This window comes from Ursus maritimus, unplaced genomic scaffold (genome assembly GCF_017311325.1).
Source record: "Ursus maritimus isolate PB19 unplaced genomic scaffold, ASM1731132v1 scaffold_36, whole genome shotgun sequence".
Taxonomy (NCBI): Eukaryota; Metazoa; Chordata; class Mammalia; order Carnivora; family Ursidae; genus Ursus; species Ursus maritimus.
Window position 1 is genome coordinate 24,577,818 of NW_024426230.1, and position 15,654 is coordinate 24,593,471.

The 15,654-nt window shown below is 44.2% G+C and overlaps 1 protein-coding gene and 1 long non-coding RNA gene across 4 annotated transcripts in view; one reads left to right on the plus strand and one right to left on the minus strand.

Moving 5' to 3' along the window:
* Positions 1-1,120: 1,120 nt before the first annotated feature.
* On the plus strand, positions 1,121-5,268 carry LOC103678282. Of its 2 annotated transcripts, XR_005832065.1 has the most exons (4): positions 1,121-3,072; positions 3,434-3,493; positions 4,045-4,370; positions 5,130-5,268. It is a non-coding gene; the product is annotated as an uncharacterized LOC103678282 (long non-coding RNA). The 2 variants fall into 2 exon arrangements; XR_572643.2 differs by lacking the exon at positions 5,130-5,268 and having other exon boundaries at positions 4,045-4,512.
* TRIM9 (tripartite motif containing 9) overlaps positions 3,091-15,654 on the minus strand; it is a 105,556-nt gene continuing 92,992 nt past the window's right edge. The window contains exons 9-14 of one of the 2 annotated variants that reach the window (XM_040620900.1): positions 11,827-12,017; positions 9,207-9,248; positions 8,776-8,799; positions 7,620-7,923; positions 5,210-5,372; positions 3,091-3,183 (exon numbers count right to left, since the gene is read on the minus strand). In XM_040620900.1, coding sequence (XP_040476834.1) covers positions 3,121-3,183; positions 5,210-5,372; positions 7,620-7,923; positions 8,776-8,799; positions 9,207-9,248; positions 11,827-12,017 — 787 coding nt within the window. In that variant the 3' untranslated portion in view covers positions 3,091-3,120. The remainder of the gene's footprint in view (positions 3,184-5,209; positions 5,373-7,619; positions 7,924-8,775; positions 8,800-9,206; positions 9,249-11,826; positions 12,018-15,654) is intronic. The other variant, XM_008707614.2, reaches the window with a different exon arrangement.

The following is a 15,654-nucleotide window of genomic DNA, read 5'->3' on the forward strand; positions in this document are numbered from 1 at the left end:
GAGACTCCATTGACAGATGAATGGATAAAGAAGAGGTGGTAAATATATACAATGGAATATTACTCAGCCATCAAAAAATGGAATCTTGCCATTTGCAATGATGTGGACAGAACTAGAGGGTATTATGCTAAGCGAAATAAGTCAATCAGAGAGAGACATTTATCATATGATCTCACTCATATGAGGAATTTAAGAAACAAAGCAAAGGATCATACAGGAAAAAATCAGAGAGGGAGACAAACCATAAGAGACTCTTAATCATAGGAAATAAACTGAGGGTTGCTGGGGGTGGGGGGTGGGGGGATGGGATAATGGGGTGATGGGCATTAAGAAGGACATGTGATGTAATGAGCACTGGGTGTTATATAAGACTGATGAATCATTGACCTCTATCTCTTAAACCAATAATACATTACATGGTAATTGAATTTAAAAAAATAAAATAAGATAAAAATCTACAGTCATAAATAAATAAATGTCAGCAGAAAAAAATTTGAAAGGGGTAGTGATAATATAAAGGTGATCAGTACTGTTGTGATTATTTACTTATTTATTTTTTAGAGATTTTATTTATTTATCAGAGAGAGAGAGAGAGTACACAAGGGGAGGGGCAGAGGGAAAAGCAGACTCCCTGCTGAGCAGGCAGCAGGGTCCTAGGACCCTGGGATCATGACCTGAGCCAAAGAAAGACAGATGCTCGACTGACTGAGCCACCCAGGCGTCCCCGGTGTGATTATTTAAAAACCATTATATTGTTCAGCCATTCAAAGAAATGTTGAAGGAACCAGGTTTGAAAAGGCAGTGACACTATACTTTGCAGTACAAGATTATGGCCTTTCTCAGGAGCAGGTTTGTGAAAGTAAGTTCCTGAGATTTGGAAACAGACCTAAACAGCATCCAAACTATAGATGCTTCACACTAAGTTAAGCTTCAGGAGGTAGGTACCACCAGGAGACCGTGTCAATGCTCCCAAGGAAATCAGGTGAGGACCCAGTACTTTCAAGAACTCTGGGGGACTTTCCAATCACACTTGGCGGAAGACAGATTGCTCTGACAAAGGTGAATTGTCATCCTCAATAGGAAAATCTAAGAAATTCTAAAGAAACATATGATATTCTCTCATAAAAATCTTTTATTGGCACACCAGAAATATCCATTTTTTTAGTACAGCAGCTGTATGCATCTACAATGGCAATTCTGTGTAAACTATGTGTTACAAGTCACTAGAAATCTACTTAGCAGGATGAATTTAATGAAGAACAAGAGTAACTATGAGTCTACAGCGGCCCAGCCATCGAGTCTCATCGGAGAGTGAGTCAAATATCAAACTAGTGTTGCCCTGCAACAGAGTTTTTCTGTAGCCAAGAAACCAAGGTGGACATAAACAGGATAGCACCCATTCAATAAATTAGGAGCACGTGACTAGAGAAACACTGACTGATAGAGTGAGCTACATAGAGCACACAGGGATCATTAGCTATTTACAGAGATTACTTTTTGCCACAACTAGTTTGTGAGCTCTCCCACCCTACCACTTCTCTTTTATCTGGTACTCTTGTTTCCTCATGCGGAATTTCTTGGCTCACTGGCAAATATTGAGACAACTAATCAGACCTCTTTCCGTGTTCTACATTTTCTAAAACTTCATGTCAAACTAAAGAATCTGAAGGGTAACTGTGTAAGTCTATCTCTATAGAGAAGTAATAAGAATTATCCTCTGCTATCAGTCATAGCAATGGCATACAATTTCATTTTCTTCCAAACATTTGAGCTACTCCAGAAAGCTAGGTTGTGAATGGCAGCAGAGTGATGGATCTGTTGTCTGTAACAGGCACAGATATACATGGAGACAAGTGAGTTGATCCTGAGAATGGGGATGCCGTGGACTGCAAATGAAGATCCCCCATTACTGAAAATGGGTTCTCTCTCTGGTCGCTTTTTTTTTTTTTCACATTCATTTTTAAGGCTTAGTGTCGTTGCAGCATTAACAAATAAGAATGCTGACATCATTTCTGCCAAAGAAGGCTCTGTGATGAATGACAGCAGGTACCATAATTAAAATAGCGTAGCTGAAAAGGCATTGAGTTGGTATGTTTCTGGTGCCGTGGCCAGAATGGGTAGATTTTTAGCATCATTCTTGGGGAACTGAGAGATCTTGCCAATGAGCCTCTTTGCCCCTTATTTATTTCCTTTCTAGTATGTATAATAACTTGTAATTGTCTTATTTTTGGTTTGCTCTCCTAGGAGAATGTAAGCTCCAATAGGGGAGTAACCACACCTGTGTGTTCACCACTGTGTCTCCAGTGTCTAGAACAGTGCCTGGTCCATAGTAGGTTCTCAGTTAAAAACTTGTATTAAATAAATGAACCAGATCGTAAATCCCCTGATCTGCCTCTGTCTAGAGACTCTCTAGTTTGATTCAATGACCAGGGTTTCTGGCCTGTCCCAATGACCCAGCTATCCTAATGATCCTGCCGGCTGTGACCCTTTGTGTAGCCATATGGCTAATATTTTTGTGCTTCAATGGATAGTAAAACTTCCCAATGCTGCATTCACTCTGCCCACCTCTCAAAGATTAGCTATGCAGGGCTAGCACTGCACGAGACGTAACGGCAAGAACCTTCTAGGAGGTAAACTGCAAGCTCCAAATTCAACCAATTCTTCCCCACCTCTCTCTACGACGACCTCTTTGTCAGAAAGCTTAAGAAAAAGGTTATCAGGAGAATATTCTCTTGGCAGTAACAGTTCAGTAAGTCACCAATAACATGATCAGAAAAGAAACAAAATATAACTCACCTACATAAAAAAATTGTGTAAAATAAAAGCAAAAGCTGGGAGTGGAAACTAAGTGACATGGTGGGCGGTCTAGGTCCTTTGTTGGTTAGAGTTGCTGGGCGCAGAAGTGGATGCAGGCATTAGAGCAGGAGAGGTTGGAAAGGAAAGGGCGGAGCAGAGCTGTGGGGTGTGAAGACGCAGGGACCAGCTTTTCTCTCCTCCTCCCCCTCTGCTTCCAGCTCTCCGGCATCCCACCATGTGCTGGCTGAGCTCCTGCTGCTGCTCTCTCAGGCGGAGGTAAGGACGGAGGTAAGGCCGGGCAGCTGGCGCCTCCACAGCCCATCCTTAGGCTATCGATGCTCTGCTGGAGTAGAGGTCAGGGACTGGGAGCCCGGTGTGAAGCGTGACCTGGGGGATGAGACTGTGAGTCCTGGAGGCACGGCAGGAACCCTCCCTGCGTCTGCCCCTCCCCGGGGCACAGTGGCTCTCTTCCTAATTCAACAGGGGACCTGCTCCCTTTCTTCAACATCTATTCTAGTGGACGTTAAAGAGAATTCTAGTAGGATTCTGCCTGTGCTAAGAGCCTGGCCACCGTGGGGGGTTCCCAAATCTTGGAGACACTTGATAATATGTTTCTTATCCACCTGCCTCTTTTAAGGATCCTGGGAAGGCTGTGTTCCTTCTGACTGACAACGCGACATCCATGGATAGAGAACTGGTGAGCGGAGAACCCTTCTCTTCTCACGCGTCCACTACTTACTCCGATTAGGATGAGCCTTTCGTTTGGGGAATGAATAGATGATTGCCAGGTACAAGAAACCTGGGCAGGGGTGCTGTTTCGGTTCCTGCGCAGCCTCGCACCTCGGTGGACAGCTGCATGGTCGAGGCCGGAGGTGTCTCATGCCCTCCTTCCCCTTCTCGTCCCTGTGTCCCCAGCCCCAGAGTCTTTCTCTAAGGGTACTCAGAACATCCTGGAAAACACTGAATAGCACCGAGTACAATATTCTTGGGAAGGGGAAGCAACTGAAAATGTGGAAAACTTTGAAGGAGGTTTTTCTAAGACTCACGTCTAGGGCAATTTATGGTTTCCTTTCTTCCAATGTAGAGGCTGAACTCTGAGAGATTAGATTTCAGCCTCCCAGAAAACCCCATCTAGTCGCAGGAAGAGAGAAGGGCAGAGGTCACTGGGTTGCAATCACTTTTACTGCACATACTGATAAACAACAATGGTTTTCTTTTTTTTCTTTCTTTCTTTTTTTTTTTAAATAGCTCCCAAGACTATGGTTCCGAACACAACGAAAATCACCTGCAGTGTTTTGATCCCACGGCCTATCCATCTTACAGCGGCAGCTGCCTGCCGAATGGTACACAGCTGAACATGAGAGCTCCCGCTGAGAAGGGCAGGGAAAGCCCAGCCTAGCAGTGCCAGCAAGGCACCCCCCCCCCGGCTCTGATCTTCACCCCAGCCGTGGCCCCTCGACCCTGCCTTGCTCCCGTGAGGCCCCTCGTGCCTTAGACACCTTGTGCTGGTTGTTCCCTCTGCCTGGAAAGCTCCACACAGCTCACTCCCTCCAGGGCCCAGCTCACTTGGCACGGTAACGAGGCCCACCCACACCCAGCGCCCTGGCTGAGACCGCAGCTGCCCTCCCCACCCCAGCACCCTCAGCCCCCCTCGCCCTGCCCTTGACTCCGTCTCCCTTGCACTTACTGCCTTCTAACACGGATATCATTCACACAGTCACTGTGCTTATGATTTATTCTATTTCCCATAACTTGAATGGGAGCTCTATGAGGGCACGGTTTTTATGTTTTGTTTCACTGATAAACAGCAATACTTACAATAATTATAATAATAGTGCCTGACATAGTAAAGGCACTCGGTAGTTATTTGTTGAATGAATGCATGAGAAGAACCTGTTTGCCATTTGCCGTGAATCGTAAGTAAGTAGCCCGTAGGCGGGGACTGTTTTCCGTCCCCACGGCCCCTAACAGAACGGAGGAAGAGTGCAGAGAAGATGCTCGGGATTTCTGATAATGCTGCTAAAACTCCAGTCTCACACCTTCACCTCTCGGGCGCTCATGGAGCTTTGCATAAGTCATTCCATCTGTTTTCAAGCCAGCTGGTTCACGTGTTTCATTCCTACCAGGGATGAAACTAGGCCTCAGGGCCGGTCAATAGCAAACCATGAACTGAGTTCCAATCTCCCACTTGCTGAGAATGAGACTGTGTCCAAGCTTAAGGAAGGGGCTGGTGCTGATCTGGAATCGTCTCAGTTGTCAGCGTTGCTCCCTCTCCCCTGTCCTTTCCTCCGGGGCTCGGTCTGGGCCTTACACGGTTGGCTTCCCTCTCTCAGGGACTAACGTACCACCCGCGGGCCGCCTTTGAAGCCGAGCGGGCAGAAGCTGCTCTGACGCGTGGGGGCACGGCGCTTACCTGCACGTTCCTGTTCAGGCTGACCGCCGGGAAGAACAGACCTTCCACGTTCTCGAAGGCTATGGGACCCTGCTGTTCGTCGTTGATAAAAAATGTCAAAGTTTTCCTGTTCAGGTCGAGGAGGACCCCGATTGTGGCCCCCTTGGCGATCCCTCCCTCCGTTCTGGGGGAAAAGAAAGCAACCGGGTTTCACTTGTCATCATTCTAGAAGCTCCCCTCTTTGTACTAAATGTACAAACGCTTTTGTACTAACCAGTGTTTAAAAGTATCGTTCTCCACACCCCAGCTTCCGTAGTCAGCCCTCCTCCCATATCATCTTAGTACCACAGATACACTGGGTATCTGTTTACGTGTTGTGTGTACACCTGTGCTTTGTAAATAAAAAGAGTAAAGATTCTTTGCTTACCCCCCCACACCAACTTCCAGTCGGTCCCTTGGGGGACATACCGCTCCCTGTTGAGAATACAGGTTCAACTCTGCTGCTCTGCTGTCCCTGAGAGTGAACTCCTTCCCAGAGGGTCTCTACCTCTGAGCCACAGCAGAAGACAAATCTTTCAAGCCCAAGAACAAGAAGTCAGCTTTGGGCTATCAGAGCTCTGTCTGCAGCCGTGTCGTGCATTTGGCACAAGTGGTGTGAATTAAACATCGACTCCAAAATGACTTAATTTGAAAGTCAAAATAAAGAAGCACTTAGGCTGAATCGAAAGCATATGCACGAAAAATTGAATGTGGGGCCTTATGCTACCGATTTAATAGAAAAAACTCATTCCAGAAAGATGTTAATTTTGGGCATGTTGAGTTTAAATTGAGAAGGCTCTCTAAAAAATGACAACATCGGAGAGGATTCTCCCCTGCTAAGTGAAACAATTATATTGTAGAAGATGGAGGAGTGATTTTAAGGAACCTGTGTTGAAATGTCATTTTAAAGCAAATTATGTCTCATGCTTCAATTGATGGTTTCACAAAAGCCATTAATGTGGATGCTCAGATCTGCTGTACCCCCACTCTTTGAGGTCTAGCAATAATGAACTTCATCCTCATCTCAGCAGAGCACAGAAACTGGTTAAGTGTTGTTCTTCCCCTCCGGCATGCAGAATACAGACTGTACGTAGTCGTTAAAGGACAGGTTCAGAAATCACATCTTGTTAGTTCACAGTGTCAACAATGACAGCACAGTTTGCACGCAAGCAGACATGCTCAGCTTTAAGAATGTGTTTCTTTGCACAGTGTGACACTTGTGTTATTATTTACGCCTTCACTCCAAAATGAAGAAGCTAGAAGAGAAAAGTAAGTGGGTACATAGGAGAATGGCATTAGGAATCTAGTGATTGAGGGCTCCCCCAAATGTAAATCACCAAAGATGACCACTTATCTACTTCTGGTAGGGTTTGATGTCAGGCTGAAATGGTATGTGTGTTCACTTTAAGTTATAATGAATAATATGCACCTGGATGGGCGTTTATAGAAAATGTCCGAGGGAATAGGGAGCGGAGGTCCTAAGAATCCTACCGACTAGAGAAGGAGCAGTGATGACCTTCCAGAAAAAGCTAAGACAGTGGAGTCCACCAGCCCACCACTGCCAGACTCGTTTCCTTTTGAGCTGACTGAACAGAGCTGATTTGTTTTTCTCAAAACACCAAAGAGAGTGTATCTTAGAGAAATCTTTGAGAATAAGGTGCATGAGGGTCCATGCAAGACACGTCTCTACTTATGGAAACCAAATCTAGGGGACAAAAATAGTTTGGGTTAAAGGATAATTGCCTATATTTTGGTGTTAGAGACAAATCTGAGGAGATTACTATGTTCTCCTTCCCCAGCAAACTGGGTGTTCTGAATTTATACGATAATAAGAGAGTCCTACAAATTCTAAAGCTACCCAAACTGGCATCGAATCTGAGCAGCGGTATTGATGATAACCCAAACAAGAAGAACAATGGCTTCTGTGCTCAGCTGCCTCCCATGTACGACATTTTCACATATCTCATTTAATCTGGAGAACACTCCATCTGGAAAAATATTATTATCCTAATTTGATGGATTTGGAGAAGAAGTTTCAGAAAAACTAAACAGCTCTCCTAGTAAGTTGTCAGTCTGGATTTTAGAATCCTGGGATGTTTTCCTGGAATGAATATGCATGGGGATTCTTAGTTTCTAGCCCCAGTGAAGGGCCTAGGCAAGTGCTCACATCTCTGGCATTACGCAAAAAAAAAAAAAAAAAAAAAAAATCAATCAGTCCATCAATTCACCACGGAGAAGGACTCAGGTAGGCATAGCAGAACTCCTGTGCCACTTACTGAAGACCACCTGCCTGGCCACCTCTATGTTGTCTCTTTGATAGGACTTTGAACCTGGGCTCTCACTGTTACCGGAAGCCAACGTGAAGAAGGCTCGGTCTGCGGGCTGCGGGTACCTGCTGGTGTGCGAGTTGTCGTGCATGAACCAGCTCCGGTTATTGTCCACATACATCGCCCAAGCCTTGTCGTCCTTCCCTAACATCACATCCTTCATCACGTCGACGCGAGCCACGCCGAAGGCAGGGTCAGGGTGGTTGTCGTAGCGATCCACGGTGAGCTCCCAGTAGTGGACGCCCTTGGAGAAGCCGGTCTTCCCCAGCACCACCCGGTCATCGTAGCTGCTGCAGGTCACGGTCAGGTTGTCATTGGAGAAGATGATGTCAGCGTGTGCCGAGCCAGGGTCGAAAGCAAACCAGGCCACTGGGAACAAGAGAAGGGAGCGGGGTTACCGAGGCAGACGCGGAGACCTCCGTGAAGCCACACACTCCTGCACGGGGAGGAGTGTCGTGTCCCGTTTTCATGCTGCCATGCAGGAAGGAGGTGTCCGGGGCCACCGGGGGCTGTGAGTGAGCAGACAAGGGGCCACGTCCTGGGAGGTGGTAGTCTCTGCACCCAGAAGCAGACGGAGGACACGAGACCGATTCAGCAGGGGTTACCTGACTCAGACTGCACTCCCAACCAGGTGATCCGGGAGTGAAGTGGCATCGATTTTGGAAGGTGCAGGTCCCTGCACCCGGTGACTGGGACAACAGTACACCAGAGACATAAAGGGAGAGGGTACGCTAAGGTGCCTGTGTAACCCTGAGGCGGGGAGGCTAGGGCCTACGGTCCTGGATGGAGGAGGGATAAAACACACTGAGCGAGACCAGGAAATACCCCTGCGGCACAAGTGCGGACATCTAGTCGTTTTGAAAACTTCCTCAGCTCTAGAGGAAGCTCAGAGGCTGCAAGGCTATCGGCAACATGAACTAATTTTCATGAGTGGCTGTGACTTTGGACGTGAGACAGGTCGCTTCCTTCATACCTTAAAAATGACAGTTAGCAGGTTACTCCTAGCGCTAACATGTTAAATTATTTCCTGGAGCAGTAGGCGTTTTGGACGTTAAGCGAAGAGAATGACATCTTTGCACACGTCGTCGTGACCCGAGTTCTACACGCCGCCTACCAGTACCACACTCCGGAGAGGTGCCATTGCTGACTTATTGAACCTGTGAGCCGCCTCACATGCACTTTGGTCTTTGCTATTTGTAACAAAGTAAGGTTAGTCCATACCTGCCAACAGCTTTTTAATGTCAACTGTTGTCATTCCAAGTGAAAGCCATGGGAGAGAAACAGGAAGCAAAAGTGACATTGATAAGAAAACATGTCTCTTTTGATAGACTAATACCAAAAAAGGGCTCAATTTCACACACTACAAACACTACGACCGCTGGTCTGACTTGTACCCTAACCCGCGTCAGCGCTCATAAAGAGTGCTCTGCATCGACGTATAAGAAAACGGGGGGAAATGTAATCTTCTGTTAGCTACAAAGTTCAAAAATACGCTTTTTCTAAGTATTTGAGAAAGTGGTATAATGGGGTTTTCATGACAATTAGACAATTTTGTTGACGTACAATAAGCCGCCACTGTTTACTTGGTGGAGGAAATTGAGCATGCCAATCACACGAGAAAAAGATGACAACCACGGTACAGGTGTACTTGCCTAACTGAGAGTAAGGCGCGGACTGCGGCTCAAAGCTGCACCCTGGAAAGAGATACTACCCATCAAAGCTGTGAAGCAGCAACCAGGTGGACACAGTAACGGTAGACACTGAAAAAGCACCAGCTGAAAAGAGTCACCAGAGGCCTGATTCATGAAAAACCAAAGCCCTTTTTATATTAGTTAACTTTGCTGCGTAAAAATGGTTTCTCTTCATATTTTTTTCCCCATTTAATAAATCCTCCTCCAATTGATTCTAAACTATGCAGCTTAAATTTCTATCAGCCCCCAAGCTCAATCTTTTCCACCATATTAAAGAGATGGTTTACTGTTAAAAAATGTGAAAAATTCGGGGCTGGAGGGAAGCAAAATAAATTAATTAATTAAATAAAAAATAAAAATAAGAAAAATTCACCCAGTTGAGAAGGAGAAAACACTGGATCTTGATAAAAACTCTGTTCTGTATCACTGTTCCATGCACTTCTAACTCTGGGGGTAGCCAGAAGGTGTTTGTCATGACTTGGGTCCAAGTTAATGATACATACATGAGTGAATGAACCTAGACTGTAACCTGTATGTCAATAAAAACGTGATAATTTTTAATAATGACACGAATTAAATGTAGTGAAACAAATGACTTCATCTCCTTCTTAGATCATTTTACTACAGCCGTTTTTCTCACCTAAGGGAGGGGAGGGGGCGCTGGTGGAGGCAGGACGGTCTCTGGGAGATATTAGAATCACCTGTGGAAACTTCCACCCCTCCTTCCTCAAGAGTTGGATACCCCCTACCTACCCCATGAGAAGGTGGTTTGGGTGGAGGAAGCAGTGTGGTCTTAAAATGTTCAAAGGTGTATGAACTACAGTTTGAAGTGGTGTTGGGGAATGATGTGGAAAATGTAATTTTGATGAGCCCTAGGGTATCCCCTAGAAGGGACCATTTAATTTTTTTTAATTCAGTAAGGCCTTTATACACTAATTTGCAAAACAACTGAAGGATAATACACTGAGTTTAAAGAATTTTAGAATTAATACAGCAACTTCCTATTTAAAAAAGACGAATGATTGAGTCAAAAAGCAAAACTGAAAGGTATGTCCTTACTTTTGGTTATTTTACTCTGGGATGAATTCACATACAAAAGGATCATTTTCTTCCAAATCATGGCTAATTTTTATGTTTAGCTTCTACCAATTATCATTTTAAAATTCCTACTAACAGGTTAGAGTGTAGTGAGGACTGAACACAGAGTTTTAAAGCTGAATCTCATATCCTGCTTTGGAAATGAATTTACAGAATCTGAATAGGGCTTTTAAAAATTTTAAATGAATCATGCCTTCTGCAAGACTTTTCCAAAACAAGTGTTCTGAAATCTTTTTACACTATTGAAAACATACCACCATACATTTAAGAGTCAACGATTCAACTAGAACAATGCTGTTAAATACAGCCATCACATCTCCCCGGACCCACATTTCATTTTATTCTTGAGACAATATACATTACAAAGACTATAACAGTATTTCAGTACATTGGACACAAGTGAGAACAGTTCCATAACAAAGCATGTTTGAAAGCCAGTAGTGCACAGAAAAACAATAAGAAACATAAAAGCACACACACAAAAAAGTCATTTTAAAGAGAGCTTGAAGTCCCTGCATCCTTTTTGCACTGTCATGCTGTGGCCCTCTTCATTCCAGGATGTGGGATGAGCAAAAAGAACAAAATAAAAAACAAAAGAAACCTTTGGAAATGTGAAATGTGCATCACGTGTATCCACGATTACAATATAGTCCTGAAGAGATCAAACAGGTCTGCATCTTAGATGTTTTAGGATTCTGTTGGCTAGACAGTGTCGATTGCACAGTAACACATGTCTAGCATCCCTGAATTCAACCTAAAGCCCTGTCACAACCTGCTTGGCTGTGGGAAACTTGGGGGAAGCCAGCCTTTGCCATGACTTGGATCTTTGGCCCTTAGGCCAGTTAAGGGTTTCTAATTTGGCTAGTGATGGTCCCTCCCAGTTGCTAGGAAAAATTCACTATAAGCGGGACTGACCAGTGAGCACAGGCTTTTGCAGAAAATACTTTCACTTTCTGCTCTCTGCTTTGCCTGCTTTGTAGGATGCATTCTGCTGTTGGTGTGTTTTTACTTTATTTTTTCAATAAAGATCTCTTGAGTCTATGTTTAATCAGACCACTCCGGGCTGGATGCACTGATCCAGTCTCCCAGACACAGCTGGTTTCCTGGATACAGCAGGGTTGCAACCCTCCAGACTAAGGCCACAGCCTCCACTCAGCCGTGCTATGCCGTGCTATGCCACTGCGTGTGATGACAGAGCAGGTCATCCATGGCCGTACCAGCTGGTGCAAAAAGAACCACTTCACTCGTCACTTTCCAATGCCATCATACATTGACCACAGCTCGATGGTTGGGCCTTACACCACACAAACAAGAACACCACAAAGCTCCAGCACCCAAGTGCTCCCCATACCGGAAGCAGGCACACATAGAGACTAGCTCATTGCCCTCTCCATGCACATGAATGGCAGGAACAAAACAGGTATTTCGGAGATGCCATCAAGGCACAGAGAGATCAAGGGGAGGGTCAGACGAGCTCGCTCACCCGGTGCATTGAGAGACTGCAAAGAGGAATGCAAGCTCAGCTGATGGGGTGAGGACCGGAAATCAAAGTAGGATCTCCCGGGAAAGCTGGGTTGTAGATTAAGGGTGGAGGAGAAAGGACTCATTCTACGGAGCGGCAATCTTTCCGAAGGTACTGGAAAAGGGAGTGTCTGTTCTTCTGAATCTGTGTCTAGATGTAAGATCAATGCAAACTAGAGATCAGAAATCTGCTACCTTCCCGAGCGCGGTTCCCCAAGACCTGCCTTACCAATGCGTTTGCACAAAGCCTCATCCACCCCGCAGGTGCCACAAGGCATTTACAAAACCAAAGTGGCTTGGGGCCAGGAGGGCATTGTCAGCAGGTCAGGACTCAAGACCAGAGGACACCTCAAACATCACAGACAATTGCTCTCATTTCCCCCAATTTTTAGTGGTAGAGAAAGTATTTTGGAAGGTTTCCTTTTCATTAAATTTTTTAGAATTGAATTTAGAAACTTTAGAGGTAGATTTTACCCATTGATGACCAAGAGTGAGTCTTTTACCCCCTTTAGCTACTTTGGAAGTTATTATCTGTACAACAGTGGCTTCTTAAAGGGTTTCTATTTAGGAGATGATGATTTCTTTTCTTTCTTTTCTTTTTCTTTTTCTTTTTCTTTCTTTCTTTCTTTCTTTCTTTCTTTTTTTTTTTTTACCAATTCTTTGCTTTTCCATATTTTCCCTTTTTTCTCTTATATATATTTTCCATTTCTGAATGGATGAGATGATTTTTCTATCCTAACACACTCAACACTTGCTCTTTGAATAGGAGAGGAAGAGAGGGCTGAACAAGTAATCAGGGAAGGAGCCTTACCTTTGTTTCTGAATTAAGATCAGACCTCAGGGATGCCACATGGACAGCTCTGGTTTTCTAATAATAAACAGTCGGTGGGGCCATGGTGAGGTGGATGGGTGGCAAAATGTCTTTATTTTCAGATACTTGGGTCTGGCGTGAAGATGACTAAATTACTAAAATCGCTCCTTTCTCTTTTGTCAAGCAACAGCTGGTTCTAGGGAGTAGGGTGGTCGGAGATAGACGTTTTACCAATCAGGACCTCCTTAGAACACAGCGTGACAGTAATCATTGAAGAAGGAGAGATGGCATGATGGTAATATTCTATGTCCAAAACCAAGGAATTATCTTTTCATTGAAAAACATAATTTTGTTTTGGTGGCCACAGGGTGCTGCTGGGAATATTTTCCTGGTTTGAGTCTGTCAGCATGCTTCTCCGTGTTGAGCATATGCTTGTCCTATGAAAATGCTATCGTGGGCGTGTTCGAGCCAAATAACTGCAGTGTGTGTATGTAACATGATCCTATTTGAAAAGCTCAGAACAAGGCCATTGGCTAGTTTTAACTGAACACTGCTGAGAGTCAGCCCCATTTTAGTTTCCGCATTTACAATATTAAAGTTAGCTTTTCAGGCTTTACTCTTATCCTTGGGGAATTTTTTAAAAAGGAAATTATAAAAAGATCCGAGAGAAAAGGAACTGTGACTTAAGGAGTTAAGGTGTGGTATTCCCAATAATAATATATTCAAAGTTTCTTCTACCTAAACTTCATATAATTTGGATGACATGACATATGTGGTCATTTCTTTGTTCAAAAATGGTAAATCAGAAGTGTTTCTTATTATAATTGTTTCAAGGGGGAATTAGTCTTTTAGTTTAATGGGAAATTTGAAATACAATCCACTACCACAAACTGACATGGGCTTCATTTAGGGAGAGAAGGCCATATATATGTCAGTAAAAGATTTTTTATTAACAAGAATTTGCTTGAAAATGTGTTTTTCATCAGGTGGTAGCAATCAATTCATTATATTGAAAATACTTGTTGCTTTAAAAATTAAGGGAAAGGACATACATAGTGAATTCTAGAGTATATTGAATCTTCGAGTCATCATCTGAAAACCAATGAATCGCGACCCTGGGGAGCATATCTGAGCCATCATGAAATGTACTCACCTTTCCTATTCTGAGTACCGAGTTGGTGATGGCACCACTCTGTGGGGCGGGGGCTGAGAGTAGCTGTGGTTATTCATGGGATTAATAACTTGACACTAAAAGAGTTATTGTTTTTCTAGCCTTTTATGTGGATCCATTATGACCCAATTTCCTTGACTCTTTTCACTTTTGAACTATGCCATTTTCAGGCAAGTTTATTTAATACTCACATTATCCAGCCATTCTATCTCTGTCCTTTTTCCCCACCTATGGCTTCCCACACCCTTCAGCCGGGCTCTTACCCCATTTTCTCTAAGGAGCTCCTAAAAAAACCTTCTTACCTCATCATGAACACTTTTCCATGAATTACGAGAGGGAGAGTGTTTTCCACCTGATCCAGCCAGACTAAACAAGCAGCGCCCCTTTATGCCCTTCCCCATGGGCACGCAGTACAAATGTTTGGTCAGTTGCCTCTAAGTCATCTATGTTACTTATGTTATCTTACATTACAGGAGTCTCAGAGGAAACGCTTGGTAACATCTGAGGAGCAATCATTCAACTTCCCCTTGAAATGTCATGGGTTGAGCACCTCATTGCCTCTGGGCACTCCCCTCCAGTTTGTGGCGATGGCTTATATTCATCTGGATATACCTTTTTGAGAGCTCCACTCATCAACTGTAGCACTACTATCTGGGGCCAAGATCACTAGCTCTTCAAGTATTTGATGGCAGTCACCAATCCCCTTTAAATCTGCCCTTTGCTGGGCTAAAAAAATCTATTTCCAGCCATTTTTCTATCCTACGAATTTAAAATCTTAACTCTCCTTGTCTTGCCCCACTGGACATATTCAAAAACATGAACCAAAGACACTAATACAATATTGGGTATAGTACTGCCACTCCCTGGTTTAGTCAAGTCAACAACTCACAATGAACATACACACAGCTACCCAAGGGTATATTTTATGTCACACCTGTGGGATGCAGAGAGGATAACATCCTACTTCTTCATTTCCCCTTGAAGTACAACTACTGAGATCTGGAGAAGACTTCTCAGCCATTAATGTTCTATTAGCCAAGACAAATAGGAATGGGGTTTATCTTCCTCCCTCCACCAAAATACATGATATGAAAGCTATGTTTCAGGTCATAGCTAATATCCAGGATCAATATTAATTTTTAACAATAGATGGCTAGAGAAAGACAGGTAGCACCTTAAAAGATTCTAAACATCTTGTCATGTTTCATGACATGCGGTGATCCTGTCTGCTGAACGGTTTTGCTGAGAAAAAGCAGCTGATCAAGGAAGACCAATGGAAAGAGTGGTAGGATGCCAGCTGAATGCTGGCATGGTGATTCTAGGCACAGTTGTAACTCTGGGGTGGGGACTGTGCTCATAATGGGAATGTGTCAAGACACACTCTCTATCAACTCTGTCAATGACCACCATTTTCCTTTTGCCCTGGCCTAGACCGCTTTTCCTTCCCACCTGGGACTGGCTGGATTCTGGAGTTGAGGCCTATGCTTAAAAGAAGCCATCAAGAATTATCAAAGCAGGGACACCTGGGTGGCGTAGTTGTTAAGCGTCTGCCTTCAGCTCAGGGCGTGATCCCAGCGTTCTGGGATGGAGCCCCTCATCAGGCTCCTCTGCTGGGAGCCTGCTTCTTCCTCTCCCACTCCCCCTCCTTGTGTTCCCTCTCTCGCTGGCTGTCTCTCTCTCTCTCTGTCAAATAAATAAATAAAATCTTAAAAAAAAAAAGAATTATCAAAGCAAAGATCAGCTGGGGAACACACTTATTATTTACTGACTTTTGGGTTCAAGGTGAAAAATACTGTTTAGGCGGTGTA